The sequence below is a fragment of the Nerophis lumbriciformis genome, linkage group LG33, assembly GCF_033978685.3.
Source record: "Nerophis lumbriciformis linkage group LG33, RoL_Nlum_v2.1, whole genome shotgun sequence".
Classification (NCBI taxonomy): Eukaryota; Metazoa; Chordata; class Actinopteri; order Syngnathiformes; family Syngnathidae; genus Nerophis; species Nerophis lumbriciformis.
In genome coordinates this window covers 16,426,857-16,449,394 of record NC_084580.2, presented here as the reverse complement: position 1 = coordinate 16,449,394, position 22,538 = coordinate 16,426,857, and the positions used below count along the sequence as shown (strand labels likewise).

At 40.4% G+C, this 22,538-nt stretch overlaps 1 protein-coding gene across 1 annotated transcript in view; it reads left to right on the top strand.

The window, feature by feature from the left end:
- Positions 1-1,111: 1,111 nt before the first annotated feature.
- Positions 1,112-22,538, top strand: part of pggt1b (protein geranylgeranyltransferase type I, beta subunit) — a 39,633-nt gene continuing 18,206 nt past the window's right edge. Inside the window, exons 1-6 of the mRNA XM_061928687.1 lie at positions 1,112-1,240; positions 1,592-1,710; positions 9,352-9,416; positions 9,565-9,716; positions 12,462-12,594; positions 14,991-15,036. Of these exons, the coding sequence (XP_061784671.1) occupies positions 1,113-1,240; positions 1,592-1,710; positions 9,352-9,416; positions 9,565-9,716; positions 12,462-12,594; positions 14,991-15,036 (643 nt within the window). The 5' untranslated portion in view covers position 1,112. The remainder of the gene's footprint in view (positions 1,241-1,591; positions 1,711-9,351; positions 9,417-9,564; positions 9,717-12,461; positions 12,595-14,990; positions 15,037-22,538) is intronic.

Here is a 22,538-nt window from a genome sequence, read left to right as displayed (position 1 = left end):
GTTGAGTTAAGAGTTGAATTGTCCATCCTTGTTCTATTCTCTGTCACTATTTTTCTAACCATGCTGAACACCCTTTCGCAGGTACCCAGAAAGGTTTTGAGTACCACCAAAAAAACGGAATCTCTGAAGACAGTATAAAAATTTGTGTTAAAGGTGTACAAATACTGTTTGTATAATAAGCATGTTATTTTTTTGTACAAATGAGGGTTAAGAGTTCAGTACTAAAAAAAAAAAAAAAAAGAATGTGGCTTAAGTACAGTTTTTTAATTGAGCTGCTGCATTTTTTGGTTGGGTTGTTTATTTATTTTGAGTAACTTCTATACATTTCTAAAAGGGGAATAATGTAATAGACTGATCTATGTTTGTCTGTTGCCATCTCCTGGTGAATGTTGGCTATAGCGTACTGGGGTTACTTTTTGGTTGGCCAACGATTTACGTGGTGTTGCGCACCTGACGTCACTCAGGTCCGCATGGAGCTGGAGGGGGCGTGGCTTCCAGCTCCGCCTGAATTTCGGGAGATTTTCGGGAGAAAATTTGTCCCGGTAGGTTTTCGGGAGAGGCGCTGAATTTCGGGAGTGTCCCGGAAAATCCGGGAGGGTTGGCAAGTATGACTTGGTCCCACCTCTGATTAAAGCTACACACACTCAAAATGGTTTCACTTTTGAACTCTGTCAATTTCAGCGCGGACCCACAACAATTATTCTAAATGTATAAATAATATAAAATGGGACCTTTATGTTTAGTTTTGTGTAATAGTTGCTGTTACTACGTGGACCCCGACTTAAACAAGTTGAAAAGCGTATTGGGGTGTTACCATTTAGTGGTCAATTGTACGGAATATGTACTGTACCGAGCAATCTACTAATACAAGTTTCATTCATTCATTCATTCATACATACACTTTCATTATCATGATTTTTTTGTTTCATGAAAAGCAATTATTATTATTCGTTCGAATATTAATATATTATGGGGAAAGGGTATGGGAATTCCTGTACAAATCCAATTTACAAAATAGTTTTACACTCTACTTCCGTACACAAACAAACGACGGCCTTTCTCTTATTTTGATAAATAGGACCGGAAACGGCCATCGCATTGCGGAAACAAAGATGGCGGGGGAGGAGAGCCTCACTGACGAATTAGAGCAGATAGACTTTCTAAGAGACAGACATGTACGCTTCTTTCAGAGAACTCTCCAGGTTTTACCAGAAAGATACGCCTCCTTGGAGACAACCAGGTGAGCCCCACAAGTCTAGGCTAGCTCTTTTTTTTATAGCCTTGTTTTTCCTTAAATGTAAAAGCTGCAGGGCTACTTAGCATGTGTTGCTAACATTTCTCTAGTGAAGTTGTGACATTTGTAGTGCAGCAATAGGGGAATTAAATGTGTCATGACTAAATGTCGACGTTTTGTTTTTGTGTTTTAACTGCACAGGAATAGAACGTTAGTCTAAAGGTAATACCAATACAATTAAGTCAAATGTTTTTAGTCTCAAACTAGCTAAATCCTGCTAACTTGTAGTATTTGTGTGGTGTTTTTTTTTTGTTTTTTTTTTTTTTGTTATAATCACAGCAGCTCTTCTTCTTTCAGGTTGACTATCCTATTTTTTGCCCTGTCTGGTCTCGATGTTCTCGATGCCTTGGATGTCATCGACAGCAAGGTCACTATTGAGTGGATCTACTCCTTGCAGGTCCTACCCACAGAAGACCGTGAGTCCCATGCTACCACGCATGCGCACAAACGGGGGCAATAATGCAAACATTTTTACATTTTAAAATTTGCACCAGGGACCGATTTAATGTAGGCATTATTTTCACGGACCGGCCTTCCACGTGTGGCAGAAAGATTGAGCAAATAAGTGCATGAAAAATGAATGCATGAACAAAGTCACCATAACATTCAATTAGTGAATTGGGGGTTCAATCACCAAAAATGATTCCTGGGCGCGGCACCGCTGCTGCCCACTGCTCCCCTCACCTCCCAGGGGGTGAACAAGAGGATGGGTGAAATGCAGAGGACAAATTTCACCACACCTAGTGTGTGTGTGTGACAATCATTGGTACTTTAACTTTAACTTTAGTGGAAGCCCCTGACCTTTTCCCTTTGCAAAAAAGCTCTCCGTAGGCTTGTTTTTTGCTCATTTTTGTTAGTAGTAGGCGTTGTTTTGGCTTTAGTATCTGATGGGATGATGTGCATTAATAGCAGCACTTTAACTTACTAGGCCAGGGGTCGGCAACCCGCGGCTCTAGAGCCGCATGCGGCTCTTTAGCGCCGCCCTAGTGGCTCTCTGGAGTTTTTTAAAAAAATGTCTGAAAAATGGAAAAAGATGAGGGGAAAACTTTTTTTTTGTATTAATATGGTTTCTGTAGGAGGACAAACATGACACAAACCTCCCCAATTGTTATAAAGCACACTGTTTATATTAAACATGCTTCACTGATTCGAGTATTTGGCGAGCGCCGTTTTGTCCTACTAATTTTGACGGTCCTTGAACTCACCGTAGTTTGTTTACATGTATAACTTTCTCCGACTTTCTAGGAAGTGTTTTATGCCACTTCTTTTTCTGTCTCATTTTGTCCACCAAACTTAACGTTGTGCATGAATGCACAAAGGTGAGTTTTGTTGATGTTATTGACTTGTGTGGAGTGCTAATCAGACATTTTGGTCACTGCATGACTGCAAGCTAATCAATGCTAACATGCTATTTAGGCTGGCTATATGTACATATTGCATCATTATGCCTCATTTGTAGCTATATTTGAGGTCATTTAGTTTCCTTTAAGTCATTTTAATTAAATTTATATCTCATGACACACTATCTGTATGTAATATGGCTTTTAATATTTTGCGGCACCAGACAGATTTGTTTTTGTATTTTTGGTCCAATATGGCTCTTTCAACATTTTGGGTTGCCGACACCTGTACTAGGCCAAAGGAGATGTGTATTTTTTTCGCGGACCGGCCTTCCACGTGTGGCAGAAAGATTGAGCAAATAAGTGCATGAAAAATGAATGCATGAAAAAAGTCACCATAACATTCAATTAGTGAATTGGGGGTTCAATCACCAAAAATGATTCCTGGGCGCGGCACCGCTGCTGCCCACTGCTCCCCTCACCTCCCAGGGGGTGAACAAGGGGATGGGTGAAATGCAGAGGACACATTTCACCACACCTAGTGTGTGTGTGTGACAATCATTGGTACTTTAACTTTAACTTGAGTGGAAGCCCCTGACCTTTTCCCTTTGCAAAAAAGCTCTCCGTAGACTTGTTCTTTGCTCATTTTTGTTAGTAGTAGGCGTTGTTTTGGCTTTAGTATCTGATGAGATGATTTGCAATAATAGCAGCACTTTAACTTACTAGGCCAAAGGAGATGTGTATTTTTTTCACGGACCGGCCTTCCACGTGTGGCAGAAAGATATAGCAAATAAGTGCATGAAAAATGAATGCATGAAAAAAGTCACTATAACATTCAGTTAGTGGGAGCCCCTGGCCTTTTCCCTTTGCAAAAAAGCTTTTTTTTTTTGCTCATTTTTGTTAGTAGTAGGGTGTTGTTTTGGCTTTAGTATCTGATGGGCATACTTGCCAACCCTCCCGATTTTCCCGGGAGACTCCCGAATTTCAGTGCCCCTCCCGAAAATCTCCCGGGGCAACCATTCTCCCGAACTTCTCCCGATTTAAGACACTGCCTTAACATCCTCTCTCACCTGAATCATTCACCCCTTAACAGCCGCATGCTCTCCAGGCGTCCGCTTTTCCTCCATACAAACAGCGTGCCGGCCCAGTTACATATTAATGTAGCGTTGGACGGGTTGAACAATGGTCTTTACTCGAAGATGTCAAGAAATGCTGACACAATCTTTTAAATTGGTTTAACTATAACGCAAGGCATACTTGGTCAACAGCCATACAGGTCACACTGAGGGTGGCCGTATAAACAACTTTAACACTGTTACAAATATGCGCCACACTGTGAACCCACATCAAACAAGAATGACAAACACATTTCGGGAGAACATCCGCCCCGTAACACAACATAAACACAACAGAACAAATACCCAGAATCCCTTGCAGCACTAACTCTTCCGGGACGCTGCAATAACATCTACCTACGGCTTTTGGAGCTCAGTGCACAACTGCACACACAACAAGAAGGAGACGAAGCAGAAGAACGAAAAAGAGACATGGCGACGACGCGTAAGAAGAAGAAATACGCTTGCATGTTCCAAAATGATTGGAAAAAAGAATTTCATTTCATCCAGAAAAGCTCAAAGGGGAAGGGGTATGCTGCCTGCACCTCAACCCCGCCCCCCCAACGCCCCCCATCTCCCGAATTCGGAGGTCTCAAGGTTGGCAAGTATGCTGATGGGATGATGTGCAATAATAGCAGCACTTTAACTTACTAGGCCAAAGGAGATGTGTATTTTTTTATACACGGACCGGCCTTCCACATGTGGCAGAAAGATATAGCAAAAAAGTGCAAGAAAAATGAATGCATGAAAAAACTCACCATAACATTTAATTAGTTGGAGTCAATGTTCCCTCTAAGGTGCGCGCCTGTGCAATTGCGCACTGCTCAAGCGTCCTCTGCGCACGGCAAATCTATGCCACGCACAAAATCAAATAAAAAAATAAGCGCATAACAATTTTCGACACGACACGACAGAGAAAACAGTTTTCGTCGTCACTGTTCAAATATTGTAACGTCTGTCGAGACGCTTTGAGGACATGAATTCCATCGATCACTTTACTGAGCAAATCTCTTTATTGTCGGCCATAAACACATCACCAAAACATTAGTAAAAAAAAATATATCTAGCAAAACTGGTCATTTTCTGCAGTACAAACCAGACCAAAAGCAACTTTGTTATATCAACAGCAGCCGCTGCTCTTTCTCACTTGCGCCAACACATGCACATATGGCACTTACCAGTGATGCGTTTACAGCCACACAAAAAGTCGGACAACTCCAACACCACACATAAAGTGTAATTCCAGGTCGTTACACTAAGATTTACCAATCAAATGTGTGCTTATTCTAGTGTCATTTATTAGGAATCTTAATTTATAAATATTAATCATGAAATGCTGTTAGTATATTAAATAAATACTAATAAAAATATATATTTTTTTACAAACAGGAAGTTGCAGGAATGTACACATGATTCCCTGCTTACATCTCATTGTGCAACATGTGAATGTTTTAATGGGAACTAAATGCAATGTCTGAAAGGGGTACAAATTATTTCCAAAGCAGGACCTCCACCCAGACAAACAATACAAGTACACAGTTCATGAAAAACAATATTTGTTGTTATTGTCATTGTAAGTGGGCCTAAACACTTATATTAGAAAATAACCTCATGGAAATGACTGCTGTCATTTGATTATAATAATAAGAGAATGTTGTCTGTCTATCTGTGTTGGCCCTGCGATGAGGTGGGGACTTGTCCAGGGTGTACCCCGCCTTCCGCCCGAATGCAGCTGAGATAGGCTCCAGCACCCCCCGCGACCCCGAAAGGGACAAGCGGTAGAAAATGGATGGAGATTGAACTCGTTATTTAGTCAGGTTTGGGACAGGTGTGCTGCGGGAGTAGCCACAGTGTGCACGTCTGATGTTGCTCACATGGGCTCCACTGAATGCTCAGGGAGTTTTTGCGTTTGCTCACACACATGAAAAATTAGAGGGAACATTGGTTGGAGTCCCTGGCCTTTTCCATTTGCAAAAAAGCTCTCCGTAGACTTGTTTTTTGCTCATTTTGGTTAGTAGTAGACTTTGTTTTGGCTTTACTATCTGATGGGATGATGTGCAATAATAGCAGCACTTTAACTTACTAGGCCAAAGGAGATGTGAATTTTTTTTCCTTCAGCACAATTATTATATGCAACAATTTAGTTCTTCTCCATCTGCCTTATGCACGTTAACTCCTATGGTCACTTTGTTCCTGATCTACCCTGATCTTATGTCATCAACCTAGCTAGATGGAACCTAGCTTTTGGCTACAATTTGGCTCCTTTACATTTTTTATGTTTATCAATGTGCATTGTCCCATGTAACAAAGATGTAAGAAATATAGCAAATGGCGACTTCATATTAGGAGTTTTATAATACATCTATGAACAAGCTTATTGGTGTGTCTGGTGGGACTGGCCAAAGTTAAGTAGGGGAAAATGCGGTCGGTTATAAATGATTTAATGTCTCTGTGCGGCCCGGTAGCAAATGCGTCACGGACCGGTGGTTGGGTACCGCTGATGTAGAGCATAAAGTGATATGAAGTGCTCCAAAAATCTTCCACATCCACTATTTGCATACTGTAAAGTGATTCAAACCAAGGGAAGCTGCATAGCCCAATATTTACTGCAGAGAGCAGTTTTGTATGGACACTTTAGGTGTATTTTTTCAAAATAAGGAGGTGACGTTATAGTAATATAACATGTTGCCCTTCTGGTGATAGCCACTAGGTGGCAGCAGCGCTCCTATGATAGGATATATTTTATTTATCCCACAATGGTAAAATTATGTGGTTGTAGTGCAGATACAAAAGGTACACAAAAACAAGGTACACTACTTGAAAACAAGAGAAAAACATTAAATGACATAGAAAGCCAGCACGGTGGAACAGGGGTTAGTGCATGTGCCTCACAATACCAAGGTCCTGGGTTCTATCCCCGGGCTCGGGGCCTTTCTGTGTGGAGTTTGACCCGTGACTGCGTGGGTTCCCTCCGGGTACTCCGGCTTCCAAAGACATGCACCTGGGGATAGGTTGATTGGCAACACTAAATTGGCCCTAGTGTGTGAATGTGAGTGTGAATGTTGTCTATCTCGGTGTGGCAAGCAACATCATGATGTTGTTTTATAAGGCAAACATTGAATCTGTCATCCGTTATGGCATCACCACATGGTTTGGAAATCTGTCTGTCAAACTCAAAACCCAACTTCAAAACCTCATCAAGAGGGCTGGTAAAATAATTGGCATGCAGCCCCCTTGTTCCTTTCAAGAAATTATCGACAAGACTGTGAGGAAGCAGGGTCTTAAAATCACCTGTGACCCACACCACATACTTCATAGTGAAATTGGGTTGTTGCCCAATGGTAAACGGTACAGAAAAGCAACATACAAACTCAACAGGTATAGATTTTCCTTTGTCCCACTGGCAATCAAAGCACTTAACAACAGAAAACTATTGTAATAACCGGATGCAATAATAAGGAGTGCAATATTGGGATAGTGCAATACGGGGGGAGTGTAATGTGCACTGTTCACTGTCATCATTGTATTGTCGGATGAACTGTATGTACTAGAGATGTTCGTTAATGGCTTTTTTGCCGATATCCAATATTCCGATATTGTCCAACTCTTAATTACCGATTCCGATATCAACCGAAACCGATATATACAGTTGTGGAATTAACACATTATTATGCCTAATTTTGTTGTGATGCCGCGCTGGATGCATTAAACAATGTAACAAGGTTTTCCAAAATAAATCAACTCAAGTTATGGAAAAAAATGCCAACATGGCACTGCCATTTTTATTATTGAAGTCACAAAGTGCATTATTTTTTTTAACATGCCTCAAAACAGCAGCTTGGAATTTGGGACATGCTCTCCCTGAGGTAATCCTAATACCCACTACAACTATGGGAAATACTATACTTTGACTTTCACGAAGTGCATTGTTTTTTTGTTTTTTTAAACATGCCTCAAAACAACAGCTACAAAAACAATGCAGGCACAATAATATAGTCCTCCTTTAGTAGACTGCCTGGCATACTGTATAACAGGAAATTATAAACTGGGCTCAATCTGCCCTGCTCTAACGTATTTGTGTGAGTAACACAAATGTGCTGCAAGCTAGTGGTGAGTGCTTGAAGTGGCCGAGCAGTCAGCCAAAGCTTCTGAAATGCTGCGTTGAGACAGGGCACCTCCGTTCACTGCAAGCTGTTTTCGGTGTTTGCTTTTCATCCATCTTCCGCTTGTATTCATCGTGTATCTCCTTATGATTCTTGAAGAGGTGGGAGATCAAATTGCTCATATTAGAGGAAGACGTCTTGATTCCTCCTTGCATAACCAACTTTTTGCAGTCATTGCAAATTGCCAGTTTTTTATCCGTCAGACACACTTTAAAATAATCCCAAACCATAGACATGGTGTTGTTAATCAGTCACAGAGCGAGCTCGCTTGTTAGCCACGGCTACAGCACCTGCAACAACACACTCTTGTTGTTGTTACGCTACGCTCGCGGCGGTTTGATGAGGTCATCAAGCGTCGCCAGTAAACCTCTTCATGCTGCAGTCGTCAACTCCTGTGTTGTGTGTGGGAGAGGGGAAAGGGGAGGGGCTGCTGACTGGAAGACGCAACTGCTCTGTACTGCTCCCTACGTCCGTGTTTTACCGGATATGTACCGCTCCGTACAGCGGCGTTTTAAAAAGTCATTAATTTTAATTTTTGAAACCCATACCGATAATTTTCGATATTACAGTTTAAAGCATTTATCGACCGATTATATCGGCCGGCCGATATTATCGGACATCTCTAGTATGTACTGTATGTATGTATGTATGTAAAACGTTGTGCGTTGATGTCCAAGACACATTTCTCCTCGGAGACGATAAAGCGAATTATTATTATTATTATTATTATTATTTTTATTATTATCTGTGTTGGCCCTGCGATGAGGTGGAGACTTGTCCAGGGTGTACCCCGCCTACCGCCTGAATGCAGCTGAGATTGGCTCCAGCAACCCCCGCGACCCCAAAAGGGACAAGCGGTAGAAAATGAATGAATAAATGACATAAAATACATCAAAGAGCACATAGCTGATGCAACCAGCTGCCACGTCAGTGGTGCTATTCATACTGTCCAGGGAGACCGAAAAGTGTCCGATACATGATCATCCAGCCAGGGCGACGTGAAGCTCGTCTATCCCGAGTCCGCTCAACACTGGCTCAGCCCCGTTTTTTCGTGCGCATCTCCCCCAGTCTCTGCACACGGACTCCGGTGTGGCAGAGAGCCAGCAGTTGATCTCTGGTGCAAACATGGCCATGAGCAGACAAAAAAGGTCACATGAAAAGGCAAAAAACATGTGAAAACAGCAGGGAAACATCAAGAACACAAAAGAGGGCACATTAGAGCCTAGAGCTCCTACAACCAGCAGCCACTACAGCAGCGCCAACATGTTGCTGATGTGAGATCTGAGCCGAGGATGTCGTTGTGGCTTGTGCAGCCCTTTGAGACACTTGTGATTAAGGGCTATATAAATACACTTTGATTGATTGACTGATGTTGCTGCAGAGCAAAATAGTTGTAATTTCAATTTCACTTGACTTTACCCTTGCTTATCTTTATTCAGAATCTAACATCAGTCGCTGCGGCTTTCGAGGATCATCACACATCGGAATTCCGTGCAACACCGAGGTACAGTCTGTCCCAATCGGTGTCAATGTGTCCCATTTGTTGCCATTGCGTCTATTGTTTACATTGATTGCACCTTAAATACCATTACACATGGTTCTGTGTTGAATATATATAGTCCCACAACTTCTGTGTATTTATTATTTTCCAGGGCCCCGGTGTGCTCCATCCATACGACAGCGGCCATGTAGCCATGACTTACACTGGACTGTGCTCTTTGCTAATACTGGGAGACGACCTGAGCCGAGTCAACAAACAGGCCTGTCTGGCAGGTCTCAGGGTGCTGCAACTGGACGACGGCAGGTTAGAGACACAAACATACTGTATTCAACAGTAAATCATTAAAGGCCTTCTGAAACCCACTACTACCGACCACGCAGTCTGATAGTTTATATATCAATGATGCAATCTTAACATTGCAACACATGCCAATACGGCCGGGTTAGCTTACTAAAGTGCAATTTTAAATTTCGCGCGCAATATCCTGCTGAAAACGTCTCGGTATGATGACGTCTGCGCGTGACGTCACGGAGTGTAGAGGACATTTTGGGACAGCATGGTGGCCAGCTATTAAGTCGTCTGTTTTCAACGCAAAATTCCACAGTATTCTGGACATCTGTGTTGGTGAATCTTTTGCAATTTGTTCAATGAACAATGGAGACAGCAAAGAAGAAAGCTGTTGGTGGGAAGCGGTGTATTGTGGCCGGCTGCAGCAACAACACAAACACAGCCGGTGTTTCATTGTTTACATTCCCGAAAGATGACAGTCAAGCTTTACCATTGGCCTGTGGAGAACTGGAACAACAGAGACTCTTACCAGAAAGACTTTGAGTTGGATACGCAGACATGGTACCGTGAGTACGCATGCAGCTGCGGCTTCCAAACATTTGATCGCTTGCCCGTACGTGCGTGCCGCTATGTGCATGTCACGTACGTAACTTTAGGGACTTTGGGGAAATATATGTACTGTATGAACTTTGGGGAGGTGAACGGTACTTTGGGCTGTGGGATTGAGTGTGTTGTGCAGGTGTTTGAGTTGTATTGGCGGGTTATATGGACGAGAGGGGGGAGGTGTTTGTTATGCGGGATTCATTTGTGGCATATTAAATATAAGCCTGGTTGTGTTGTGGCTAATAGAGTATATATATGTCTTGTGTTTATTTACTGTTTTAGTCATTCCCAGCTGAATATCAGGTCCCACCCGCCTCTCACAGCATCTTCCCTATCTGAATCGCTCCCACTGCCCTCTAGTCCTTCACTCTCACTTTCCTCATCCACGAATCTTTCATCCTCGCTCAAATTAATGGGGAAATCGTCGCTTTCTCGGTCCGAATCGCTCTCGCTGCTGGTGGCCATGATTGTAAACAATGTGCAGATGTGAGGAGCTCCACAACCTGTCACGTCACGCTACTCGTCTGCTACTTCCGATACAGGCAAGGCTTTTTTATCAGCGACCAAAAGTTGCGAACTTTATCGTCTATGTTCTCTACTAAATCCTTTCAGCAAAAATATGGCAATATCGCGAAATGATCAAGTATGACACATAGAATGGACCTGCTATCCCCGTTTAAATAAGAAAATCGCATTTCAGTAGGCCTTTAATCTCTGTTGATCGATTCATTTGAATAGAAAAATAGGTTTCCATTTATATTCTGTTTTGTTTAATAAGCAAAACTAATAAAAATGGATAAAATCTGGACCACATGGAGTGCCCGGAGCTTTAAATATGCTCACGAGAGCGGTGATGTAGGGCTGCGTTGATCTCTAGGATGGCACACAGAGAGTTTTTTTTTTTTTTTTTAAAGAAAAATGTTGATGTGCATTTATTAGAAGAAAAAATAAGTTATGCCGAGCAGAATTTTTTTTTAAATATGCATTGAGCTACAGTATGAAATGTGTGTTTTATCCGATTTCTCGGTTAATTGAACAAACTACTAAACTAAGCGATAGCTGCAGCCCTAGGACCAACCATCCTGTCAGTTATATGCTGTACCCTGCTTTTTTCATGGACATACTATATGTACTGATACAACCTCAAAATTTTCTTTTTTTCCCCACATTGTTTATTCATTTTGCATATAAAATGTTTAACTTTGGCCCTGAAATATCTGATTTTGGTGGCAGGAGAGTAACATGTAGTACAGGCCAAAAGTTTGGACACACCTTCTCATTTCAATGCGTTTTCTTTATTTTCATTAGTGTGTGTTACAATGTTAATGTCAAAGCTTTCAAATTAGTGTTTCAATCCAGGTCCTCATATTTTCTGAACCAAATTTTAGTGTATTTACAATGTAGATTGTCACTGAAGGCATCGAAACTATGACACCCGTGAAGTGAAAACCATTTCAGGTGACTACCTCTCGAAGCTCATCGAGAGAATGCCAAGAGTGTGCAAAACAGTAATCAGAGCAAAGGGTGGCTATTTTGAAGAAACTAGAATATAAAACAGGTTTTCGGTTATTTCACCTTTTGGTGTTAAGTACCACATGTGTTCATTCATAGTTCTGATGCCTTCAGTGACAATCTACACTGTAAATAGTCATGAAAATAAAGAAAACGCATTGAATGAGGTGTGTCCAAACTTTTGGCCTGTATTGTATTTTTTTACTATTGTATTATTTAAATTCTGATTATTTAACTTTTTAAAAAACACAAAACTAATATAATTACCTTATATAGGTAATTGTAATATGTGCATATTTATAAATATAAAACATTTATATCACATAAATATTACTTACTGAAATGAAATTTTATATAATTAATATGTAATTGTGAATATATTTCTTGTCCTTTGATATAAAAAATATAAGGCAAGGACTTACAGAGGCATTGTTTATGGGAAAATAACTATATTTGATATCCAAAATAAACTCAGCATGTCTTACTGGACTTGCCTTCTTTTCTCAACCAGAGAAAAAAAACTTGGAATTTTGTTATGAACCATAACAAATTGTAGTGAATTATTTGTATTTCCAAGTTTTTCAAGTGTGCCCTTTAGTTTTTACAGTCATTGTATGTTTTATTGTCATCCTTTCCCCTTTAAAGTTTCTACGCCGTGCCAGAAGGAAGCGAAAACGATATACGCTTTATCTACTGCGCCGCCAGTATCTGTTACATGCTGGACGACTGGTCGGGCATGGATATCCAAAAGGCCATCGAGTACATCCGAGGAAGCTTGGTGAGTCCATCTAAATGAGCTGTGACGTATCGACAGCGATCAGTGAAAGTTTAAATATAATTTCCTGATTGTCTCACCTCTGATGGTTTTCCATGTTCATGTGCCGAGATGTACGTCATTTGTAATGGATGCAGCGTATAATGGCTAACATTTTTTTTGGAACAACGTTTATAATATTTAGGCGTTTTCGTCTCGCAGGAATCTTATTAGTTCCATCTCAAGCCTCTAGACAACTGCTTGTGACCACAGTTACTTATATAGTTGCTGGAGGTGATATGTACTCAACTGTAGAGAATAGCAGGCTTGTAAATAGAGCCAGCCACTAGGTTGTATTTTGCCCTGTTAAATTGTATTTATTATTCCAACTTTTTTGCCAACTTTTCACTAACTTTCTTTCCCGCTGTCCTGTCTTTTTTTTTATTTTATTTTTTACCATAATTATTTTCAGCACAGTGTTGGCATTTTATCAGATTTGACACACAGTTATTAGCAGTCTTTAAACCTTTCAATTGTCATGTCTGTTGTGTATACTGTGGGTCAGGGGTGTCCAAACTTTTTCCCACTGAGGGCCACTCACTGAAAAATCAAAGGATGCAGGGTCCATTTTGGTATTTGAAATTTTCAGTGCAATATATAGATTTTTTAAAGGAAAATAATAGCCCGCATTTCTGCGTTGTGTTATTAGCGTTAACATTAAAACTTCTCTTTAAAGTTGGGAATCGAAAACCGCTTCTTGTGGAGAACAGACTTCCTGGGTTTCGATTTGACAGTTTTGTCAACGATTCCCTTATCTATACTTGTGGGCACATATGACGTCACCACGCACGCCGCCGATCAGCAGCACCGACATTGGAATTAATCACGAGAAAGGAAGACAACAGGGCAATTTGCAATTCTTGCAAAGTGGATATTGCATCAAATTGAGAAAACACTACCAGAAACATTAGCAGACACAGCATGTTATAACGTTGAATGAATGACGCGTTTTCGATCGCCACCGAGACGGAAGTAAATCACCATCAGCAGCGGCGGCGGCAAAGTCAGCACGTTGTTTAATGTTAATACTGCAGTAACTAACAAACTAGCATGTAAAACATGCTATTATAAATGTAAATGTGTAATGCATGTTTCTAATGCATTACATGACAAGACTGCATTTGACCGTTAGCTTGCATGCCACCTTCTTAAGAGGCGTTCTCTACAGCTAGTGATTAGTCAAAAATATCGTACATCCTTCCTAAAAAAGCAGATATAGTAAGCCTAATTTTCTGCAAAATGTTTAATTATAATAGTTGATTGTTGAAAAATCGCATAGTGTACAGTTCGATTTGACTTGCTTGTATTTGACTTTGACTGACATACCGTATTTTTCGGACTATAAGTCGCAGTTTTTTTCATAGTTTGGCCGGGCTCCAGTGCGATTTATATATGTTTTTTTCCTTCTTTATTATGCATTTTCGGCAGGTGCGACTTATACTCCAGTGCGACTTATTGTCCGAAAAATACAGTAGTTGTACTAGCATTTATACTATATTTACATTTTGAAAAAAAAAATTCATTTCTATTTGAAAAATGTTAAACATGTTACTTAACATTTTTTTGTATTTGTCATTGGCCACAGAATAATATGTTTTGTTGTGTTTATTACTAAAGTAAAATATTTATTTTAGTTACTTTCAAAACGAAATATTTTTTGGTGGCACCCCATGAAGGCTGTGGGTCTTAAGACCCCAGTGTTGTGGTTTTATACTCACATTTTTTTTTCTAAACTAAACAAAGTTGATGCTAGTCAACTTTTTTGCAAGCCTTTTATCCAAATGAGAATCGATAAGATAATCAATAAAGAAACAAACCGTTAAGCAGAATCGAATCGTAAAATCATAAAAACCCATCCCTACTGGTATTACATTACATTACACCTGAGTCCTCTTTTATTCCACTTAGCATGGTTTTCCCTCATAATAGTATTTTTTAGAATGATGGGCTGGTTAAAAATAAGCTAATAGCTACATGACCCAGGGCTGCACTTTGGACACCCCTGCTGTAGGTTCTATATGATGTGATAAACACATTTACCCCGAAAATTTCTAATTTGCATAATTGGCCTAGATGGAAAAACTCCAGTGTTTTACAAAGGTGTGACATTATATTACTTACGTGTGCTTTTTTTGTGTGTCTTATAAATTGCACAGGCGATTAAAAAACAAAACAAAAATACCTCCAACTTTACTTTGATATAGAAGTGAACAGGAAAGGGGGATATGATTTGGCATCAAAGCATTGACCCAAATAAGAGAGCCTCTTTATTTCTAATGAGCTGATGTTTTTCCACAGCCACACAACACTCTCCATCTGAAAGTTGTCTTGTTTTTTTAAGTATTGTTTTCCCCACACAGTCTTACGATAACGGGTTTGGTCAGGGAGCCGGAAGAGAGTCCCACGGTGAGTACTGTCTTCACATTTGAACCTTACGTCTTATCTGTGTACTTTCACCAGCTAAGGGAAAATTGTATGGGCACCAAGGTGGTTTATGGGAGTTAACTGCTTTAAAGGATTAGGGATTAATTCCTGTCACCGTTGTGTTTATTAATCCCTGCTCAAATGAAATCGTGTTATTCAGCAGACATGTCATTGCTTGGATCATTTCTCATGTTTGTAAAGTAAATGTACCTGTTTGACAAAACACTACATGATTTCCCTCCTCCCTCTGCATGCTCATCACACGTCTTCAGGTGCTGCCTATTAGTGTGTTTGCACAGTGTCAAGACCTCCCACATTGTAAGAAATGCTAACTGCTTTAGGCTGTGAGCTCTTGCTGCTTTGTGACAACGGTTACCATCACATTGCAATGTATTGGAAAGCTTGACTGGGGCCGCTTTTTATTATTATGACAAGGTTTCTTCCCCTAGATTGCCAAGATGCCTGTGGTGGTGGGGGCGTGGTTAAGGGTTTGGTTACAATGACGTCATCATATAATTTATGATATACAGCCAGCCATCCATTGTCCTACAGACAACATTAAATTATACATTTAATCTGCTATTAAACGTATTAACATATTGTGGAGGACTCTTGCCTCCGGGTTCTACGGACCACCCAGCACAGACATGACAGTCTCGACAGGTTCACAACAATGTTTATTTTTCAGTAAATCTTCGGTGTTTGTGCTTTTCAGCAGTTGTCTCTAGTGCATACTTGCCAACCTTGAGACCTCCGATTTCGGGAGGTGGGGGGAGGGGGTTGGGGGTGGGCGTGGTCGGGGTGGGCGTGGGCGTGGTCGGGGTGGGACGGGGGCGTGGCTAAAAGGGGAGGAGTATATTTACAGCTAGAATTCACCAAGTCAAGTATTTCATATATATATATATAAGAAATACGTGACGTTCAGTGAATTCTAGCTATATATATATATATATATATATATATATATATAATAAATACTTGAATTTCAGTGTTCATTTATTTACACATATACACACACATAACACTCATCTACTCATTGTTGAGTTAAGGGTTGAATTGTCCATCCTTGTTCTATTCTCTGTCACTATTTTTCAAACCATGCTGAACACCCTCTCTGATATGCATTGCTGTGTGGCACGCACAAAAGTGCTTTCATCAAATGCACTAGATGGCAGTATTGTCCTGTTTAAGAGTGTCACAACATTGCTGTTTACGGCAGACGAACTGCTTTACGGTATCCAAAAAAGTGACTGCTGTTGTTGTGTGTTGTTGCCACGCTGGGAGGACGTTAATGAAACTGCCTAACAATAAACCCACATAAGAAACCAAGAACTCGCCCTCCATCATTCTATAGTTATAACGTGATTGGGCAGGTACGCTTTTTTATATTGTGGAGGACCTGAGTCCGCCTGAATTTCGGGAGATTTTCGGGAGAAAATTTGTCCCGGGAGGTTTTCGGGAGAGGCGCCGAATTTCGGGAGTCTCCCGGAAAATCCGGGAGGGTTGGCAAGTATGCTCTAGTGTCTGTCACTCTCGTTCTCGCTCTCTCTCGTGCTCCAACTCCAACTCCAACTCTCCTATCCTCCCCGGCTGCTGCTTTTTAACAGAGCGACAGGTGATTAGACAAACAGGCCCAGCACCTGTCGCTGATCTCGCAGCCGGTCCTGGCACACCCCGCTTCGCTGCGGGTCCGCAGGCCACGCCCCCCGCCCCACACACACACACACACATATATATTGTTTTGTATTACCGGTATATCGTTTTGCTGGCCCTGCAATGAGGTGGCGACTTGTCCAGGGTCTACCGCCCAGGTGCAGCTGGGATAGGCTCCAGTCCTCCCGCGACCCCAATAGGGACAAGCAGTAAAAAAAGGATGGATGGATATTTTCAAGTGTCTACAGACTTTAAGTGACCTTTTCTTTATCATTAACAAGACTAGCAACAAATTTAGCATCTGCTGCAGCGAGCATGATGGCTTAGGGGCCGGACATCGAAATGTGGATGTTTCATCAGAAAGTGCCTCCGGAGGTTACCGGTATATTTTTTTGAGGCTGCGTTTACTTAATTGCAAAGTAAACATATCTGTTTTCACGCGGAACTGTCAATAAACTCATTATTCTGCTCTCGGTACTCGTTTCCAGCTTCTGTTTTTGTTGAGGATCGACGTCCCTTCTTTTAAATTATTTTCCATCTTTAGTTTTATTTCTTGAAACGTTTTCCTTTATTTAGGTTTGTAAGACTGAAAATATAAACATAACAAAAGTATAACGTCCATTGTGTATTTTACATAAATAATGTCCATTGTGTATTTTACATAAAAATTAAGGGTTAGTGTTAATATATTCATACAATAAACTAAAAATGTTTACACATAGAAATGACAAAACATTCACACACCAAACATTGCACACACTGCATGTCACTTATAACAATTAGCGTTGTCGGTCTCTAGTGGTCAAATTTAGCAACACATGTATTAAACAAGATTTGATCGTTACTCTCAGACAAAATAACACCATGACCACGAACACAGAAGACATCACGTAGTCAGCAATTTCAATACAAAACAAACTAAATATATTGATGCACAAATGATATCTACTTACAAATGTTTGACCAAGTTTCGTGATGAAGCAAACACGCTGGGATTTCTACCATTGTTGCTTCTTGTCTGGATCAATGTGTCCGTCGCTCAAAAGGTCCGCCAGAAAACAATGACTCGAGCACTCGCTCGGGGAAGAACATGCATACTTTGTTGTCCAGTCATTGTTAAATGTCCGATTTTTCCAATTTATTTGTATTTTTTTCCAGGGTTAAATGAGTAGTCTTCTATTCGCCCCACCGCTGCTTCACTGGGGCACATATGCTGCATACATTCAACCCTATTTTGAATTGTTTCATCAAGCCTATTTGGGCGATGTTGAATAGACCTATGCTACGCAGTACTGTATATAAAAGAACATAACAAGGGGGTGATAAATCAACTTTCTCCTTAACAAGCCAAAACATCAAGCTGCCGTGCTCCGTATGCGCTGCTCTGCCAACATGCGCACACTCACAGAAGTCACTATAGTTCCCTCACAAATGATCAGAAATCACAAGAATCCTTAGCTTTAACAGCCATATTGCTACAATAATAAACATTTAAAACAGTAAAATCCACTTACTGTAACATTGGCAAAGAATGAGCAGACAAGAAAGGAGCAAATAGGAGAGCAGGGGAGGGGCCATGTGTGCGCCTTGAAGGACACGCTGCTGAGCGAGAGTAGCTCTTCCCGCCGCTGTGAAATAAGTTTGCTTTGGCATATTTTTCAAGAAAAGTCTGGTCTCATCACAATTAAAACTTGCTGTTTTTACAAATAATTTACTCCTTGCAAATGGTCTTTTTTTTCTTTAACTCCACAGCGATTCCCTCCTTATTTCCAATCTGGTCTTTTTGGGGCTCATATTGAGTTGTCAAAAGACAAAATAAACACAAAAGGCACACATACCGTATTTTTCGGACTATAAGTCACAGTTTTTTTCATAGTTTGGCCGGGGGTGCGATTTATACTCAGGAGCGACTTATGTGTGAAATGAACACATTACCGTAAAATATCAAATAATATTATTTAGCTCATTCCCGTAAGAGACTAGACGTATGAGATTTCATGGGATTTAGCGATTAGGAGTGACAGATTGTTTGGTAAACGTATAGCATGTTCTATTTGTTATAGTTATTTGAATGACTCTTACCATAATATGTTACGTTAACATACCAGGCACGTTCTCAGTTGGTTATTTATGCCTCATATAACGTAAACTTATTCAGCCTGTTGTTTACTATTCTTTATTTATTTTAAATTGCCTTTCAAATGTCTATTCTTGGTGTTGGGTTTATCAAATAAATTTCCCCCAAAAATGCGACTTATATATTTTTTTCCCTTTTTTATTATGCATTTTCGACTGGTGCGACTTATACTCCGAAAAATACGGTACTCAAGCGCTAAGAAGTGACTAGTAGTGTCTTGGGAAGCAAGTAATGTGGAATGCTTCACCTCCCCAAAAATGCTGTGCCCTGCTTTTTGCATGCAGGCGTGACACAATAAATGACTGACTGTTGCGTTCGTACACAGAGACATGGTTTGCACACAGAGGCATATTTGGCTTGATTTAAAAGTTCATAATCAAAAAGTTCGCAAATAGGGGGGTTCGTAAATAGAGGTTCTGTATTCCTTTCATCCATCCATCCATTTTCTACCGCTTGTCCCTAAGTACCTTTTTACTGCTAGAGCACATCAATGTCACGTTACTGACAGCTATTGACCAGTCCGTACACAATAATACATACCACTATCTGTTTATTTCTCTTAAACGCTATAGATTCAACTGATCGTCCACAATGGGCAAAATCCAACAATTGATCGCCCTAATATAATTACTGTTAACTTAAACCTTTTTTTCAGCCTTCTGTTAAAGACTGACCTGTAACAGAATACACCGTTTCCCCTTTAACATTGCGTTATGCCACTTTTGCTTTTAGCAAGGCGAGAGAAGTGTTTAATTTTATGCCGCAAATAAAAAATTCCACTACACACAGGCACTATTCTGCTTTTGTTATGGCCCTCCGAAGGTGTAAAATAAACACGTCGGCGTCATCCCCACTCTCCATTTCGGTCCCGTTTATACAGAACAGTGGAGCGTGTTAAAGGGGCCTTTGATTGAGAACATGTGCATTGCTCTGAATGAGCCTTGAGGCGATGGAGGAAAGCATGGTCGATTGCAAGCGGACATGACACGGCCGCTGATTGACTCTCAGACACACGTTCACACTCCCGCTCGCCTATTGTCACAAACGCAGATAAGCGGCAGGAGACGCTATGTGTTCACAGTAAGTTAAATGCACGGTGATAGCAAAAGGCGGCGACACATTGGAGATAAGGCACTCATCAATCAGGAACCACTCTGCGTGTTGTCTCGTCAGATATTGTTAAACATTCAATCTAAGTGTAAGATTACACAGCTGTAAGTACCGTATTTTTCCGAGTATAAGTCGCACTGGCCGAAAATGCATAATAAAGAAGGAAAAAAACATATATAAGTCGCATTTTTGGGGGAAATTTAATTGATAAAACCCAACACCAAGAATAGACATTTGAAAGGCAATTTACAAACCTCGTTTCCATATGAGTTGGGAAATTGTGTTAGGTGTAAATATAAACGGAATACAATCATTTGCAAATCCTTTTCAACCCATATTCAATTGAATGCACTACAAAGACAAGATATTTGATGTTGAAACTCATAAACTTTTTTTTTTTTTTTTGCAAATAATTAACTTAGAATTTCATGGCTGCAACACGTGCCAATGTAGTTGGGAAAAGGCATGTTCACCACTGTGTTACATGGCCTTTCCTTTTAACAACACTCAATAAACATTTGGGAACTGAGGAGACACATTTTTTAAGCTTCTCAGGTGGAATTATTTCCCATTCTTGCTTGATGTACAGCTTAAGTTGTTCAACAGTCCGGGGGTCTCCGTTGTGGTATTTTAGGCTTAATAATGCGCCACGCATTTTCAATGGGAGACAGGTCTGGACTACAGGAAGTCCAGTCTAGTACCCGCACTCTTTTACTATGAAGCCACGTTGATGTAACACGTGGCTTGGCATTGTCTTGCTGAAATAAGCAGGGGTGTCCATGGTAACGTTGCTTCGATGGCAACATATGTTGCTCCAAAACCTGTATGTACCTTTCAGCATTAATGGCGCCTTCACAGATGTGTAAGTTACTCAGTCTTGGGCACTAATACACCCCCATACCATCACAGATGCTGGCTTTTCAACTTTGCGCCTACAACCATCCGGATGGTTCTTTTCCTCTTTGGTCCGGAGGAAACGACGTCCACAGTTTCCAAAAACAATTTGAAATGTGGACTCGTCAGACCACAGAACACTTTGCCACTTTGTATCAGTCCATCTTAGATGAGCTCAGGCCTAGCGAAGCCGACGGCATTTCTGGGTGTTCGCCTTGCATAGGAGAGTTTTAACTTGCACTTACAGATGTAGCGACCAACTGTAGTTACTGACAGTGGGTTTCTGAAGTGTTCCTGAGCCCAGGTGGTGATATCCTTTACACACTGATGTCGCTTGTTGATGCAGTACAGCCTGAGGGATCGAAGGTCACGGGCTTAGCTGCTTATGTACAATGATTTCTCCAGATTTGCTGAACCCTTTGATGATATTACGGACCGTAGATGGTGGTTGAGAAAGGTTTTTCTTAAACTGTTCAACAATTTGCTCATGCATTTGTTGACAAAGTGGTGACCCTTGCCCCATCGTTGTTTGTGAATGACTGAGCATTTCATGGAATCTACTTTTATACCCAATCATGGCACCCTCCTGTTCCTAATTTGCCTGTTCACCTGTTGGATGTTCCAAATAAGTGTTTGATGAGCATTCCTCAACTTTATCAGTATTTATTGCCACCTTTCCCAACTTCTTTGTCACGTGTTGCTGGCATCAAATTCTAAAGTTAATAATTATTTGCAAAAAAAAAAATGTTTATCAGTTTGAACATCAAATATGTTGTCTTTGTAGCATATTCAACTGAATATGGGTTGAAAATGATTTGCAAATCATTGTATTCCGTTTATATTTACATCTAACACAATGTCCCAACTCATATGGAAACGGGGTTTGTAAAATAAATAAAGAATAGTGAACAGGCTGAATAAGTGTACGTTATATGAGGCATAAATAACCAACTGAGAACGTGCCTGGTATGTTTACGTAACATATTATGGTAAGAGTCATTCAAATAACTATAACATATAGAACATGCTATACGTTTACCAAACAATCTGTCACTCCTAATCGCTAAATCCCATGAAATCTTATACGTCTAGTCTCTTACGTGAATGAGCTAAATAATATTATTTGATATTTTACGGCAATGTGTTAATAATTTCACACATAAGTCGCTCCTGAGTGTAAGTCGCACCCCCAACCAAGCTATGAAAAAAACTGCGACTTATAGTCCGAAAAATACGGTAAATATTTTTACATGACAACTTTTTCAATGTAAAACACTATTTCAGGATGTTGGTTGACCTAATTTTCCTATAGAAAAAATGGAAATAGAAATACGGTAATCAGTTGCATTGATTGATTGATTGAAACTTTTATTAGTAGATTGTACAGTACAGTACATATTCTGTACAATTGACCACTAAATGGTAACACCCGAATACGTTTTTCAACTTGTTTAACGTAATCAATTCATGGTACACATATATACTATCAGCATAATACAGTCATCACACAAGTTACTCATCAGAGTATATACATTGAATTATTTACATTATTTACAATCCGGGGGGTTTAGGTTTGGTTGATATCAGCACTTCCGTCATCAACAATTGCATCATCTGAGAAATGGACATTGAAACAGTGTAGGTCTGACTTTGTAGGATATGTACAGCGAGCAGTGAACATAGTGAGCTC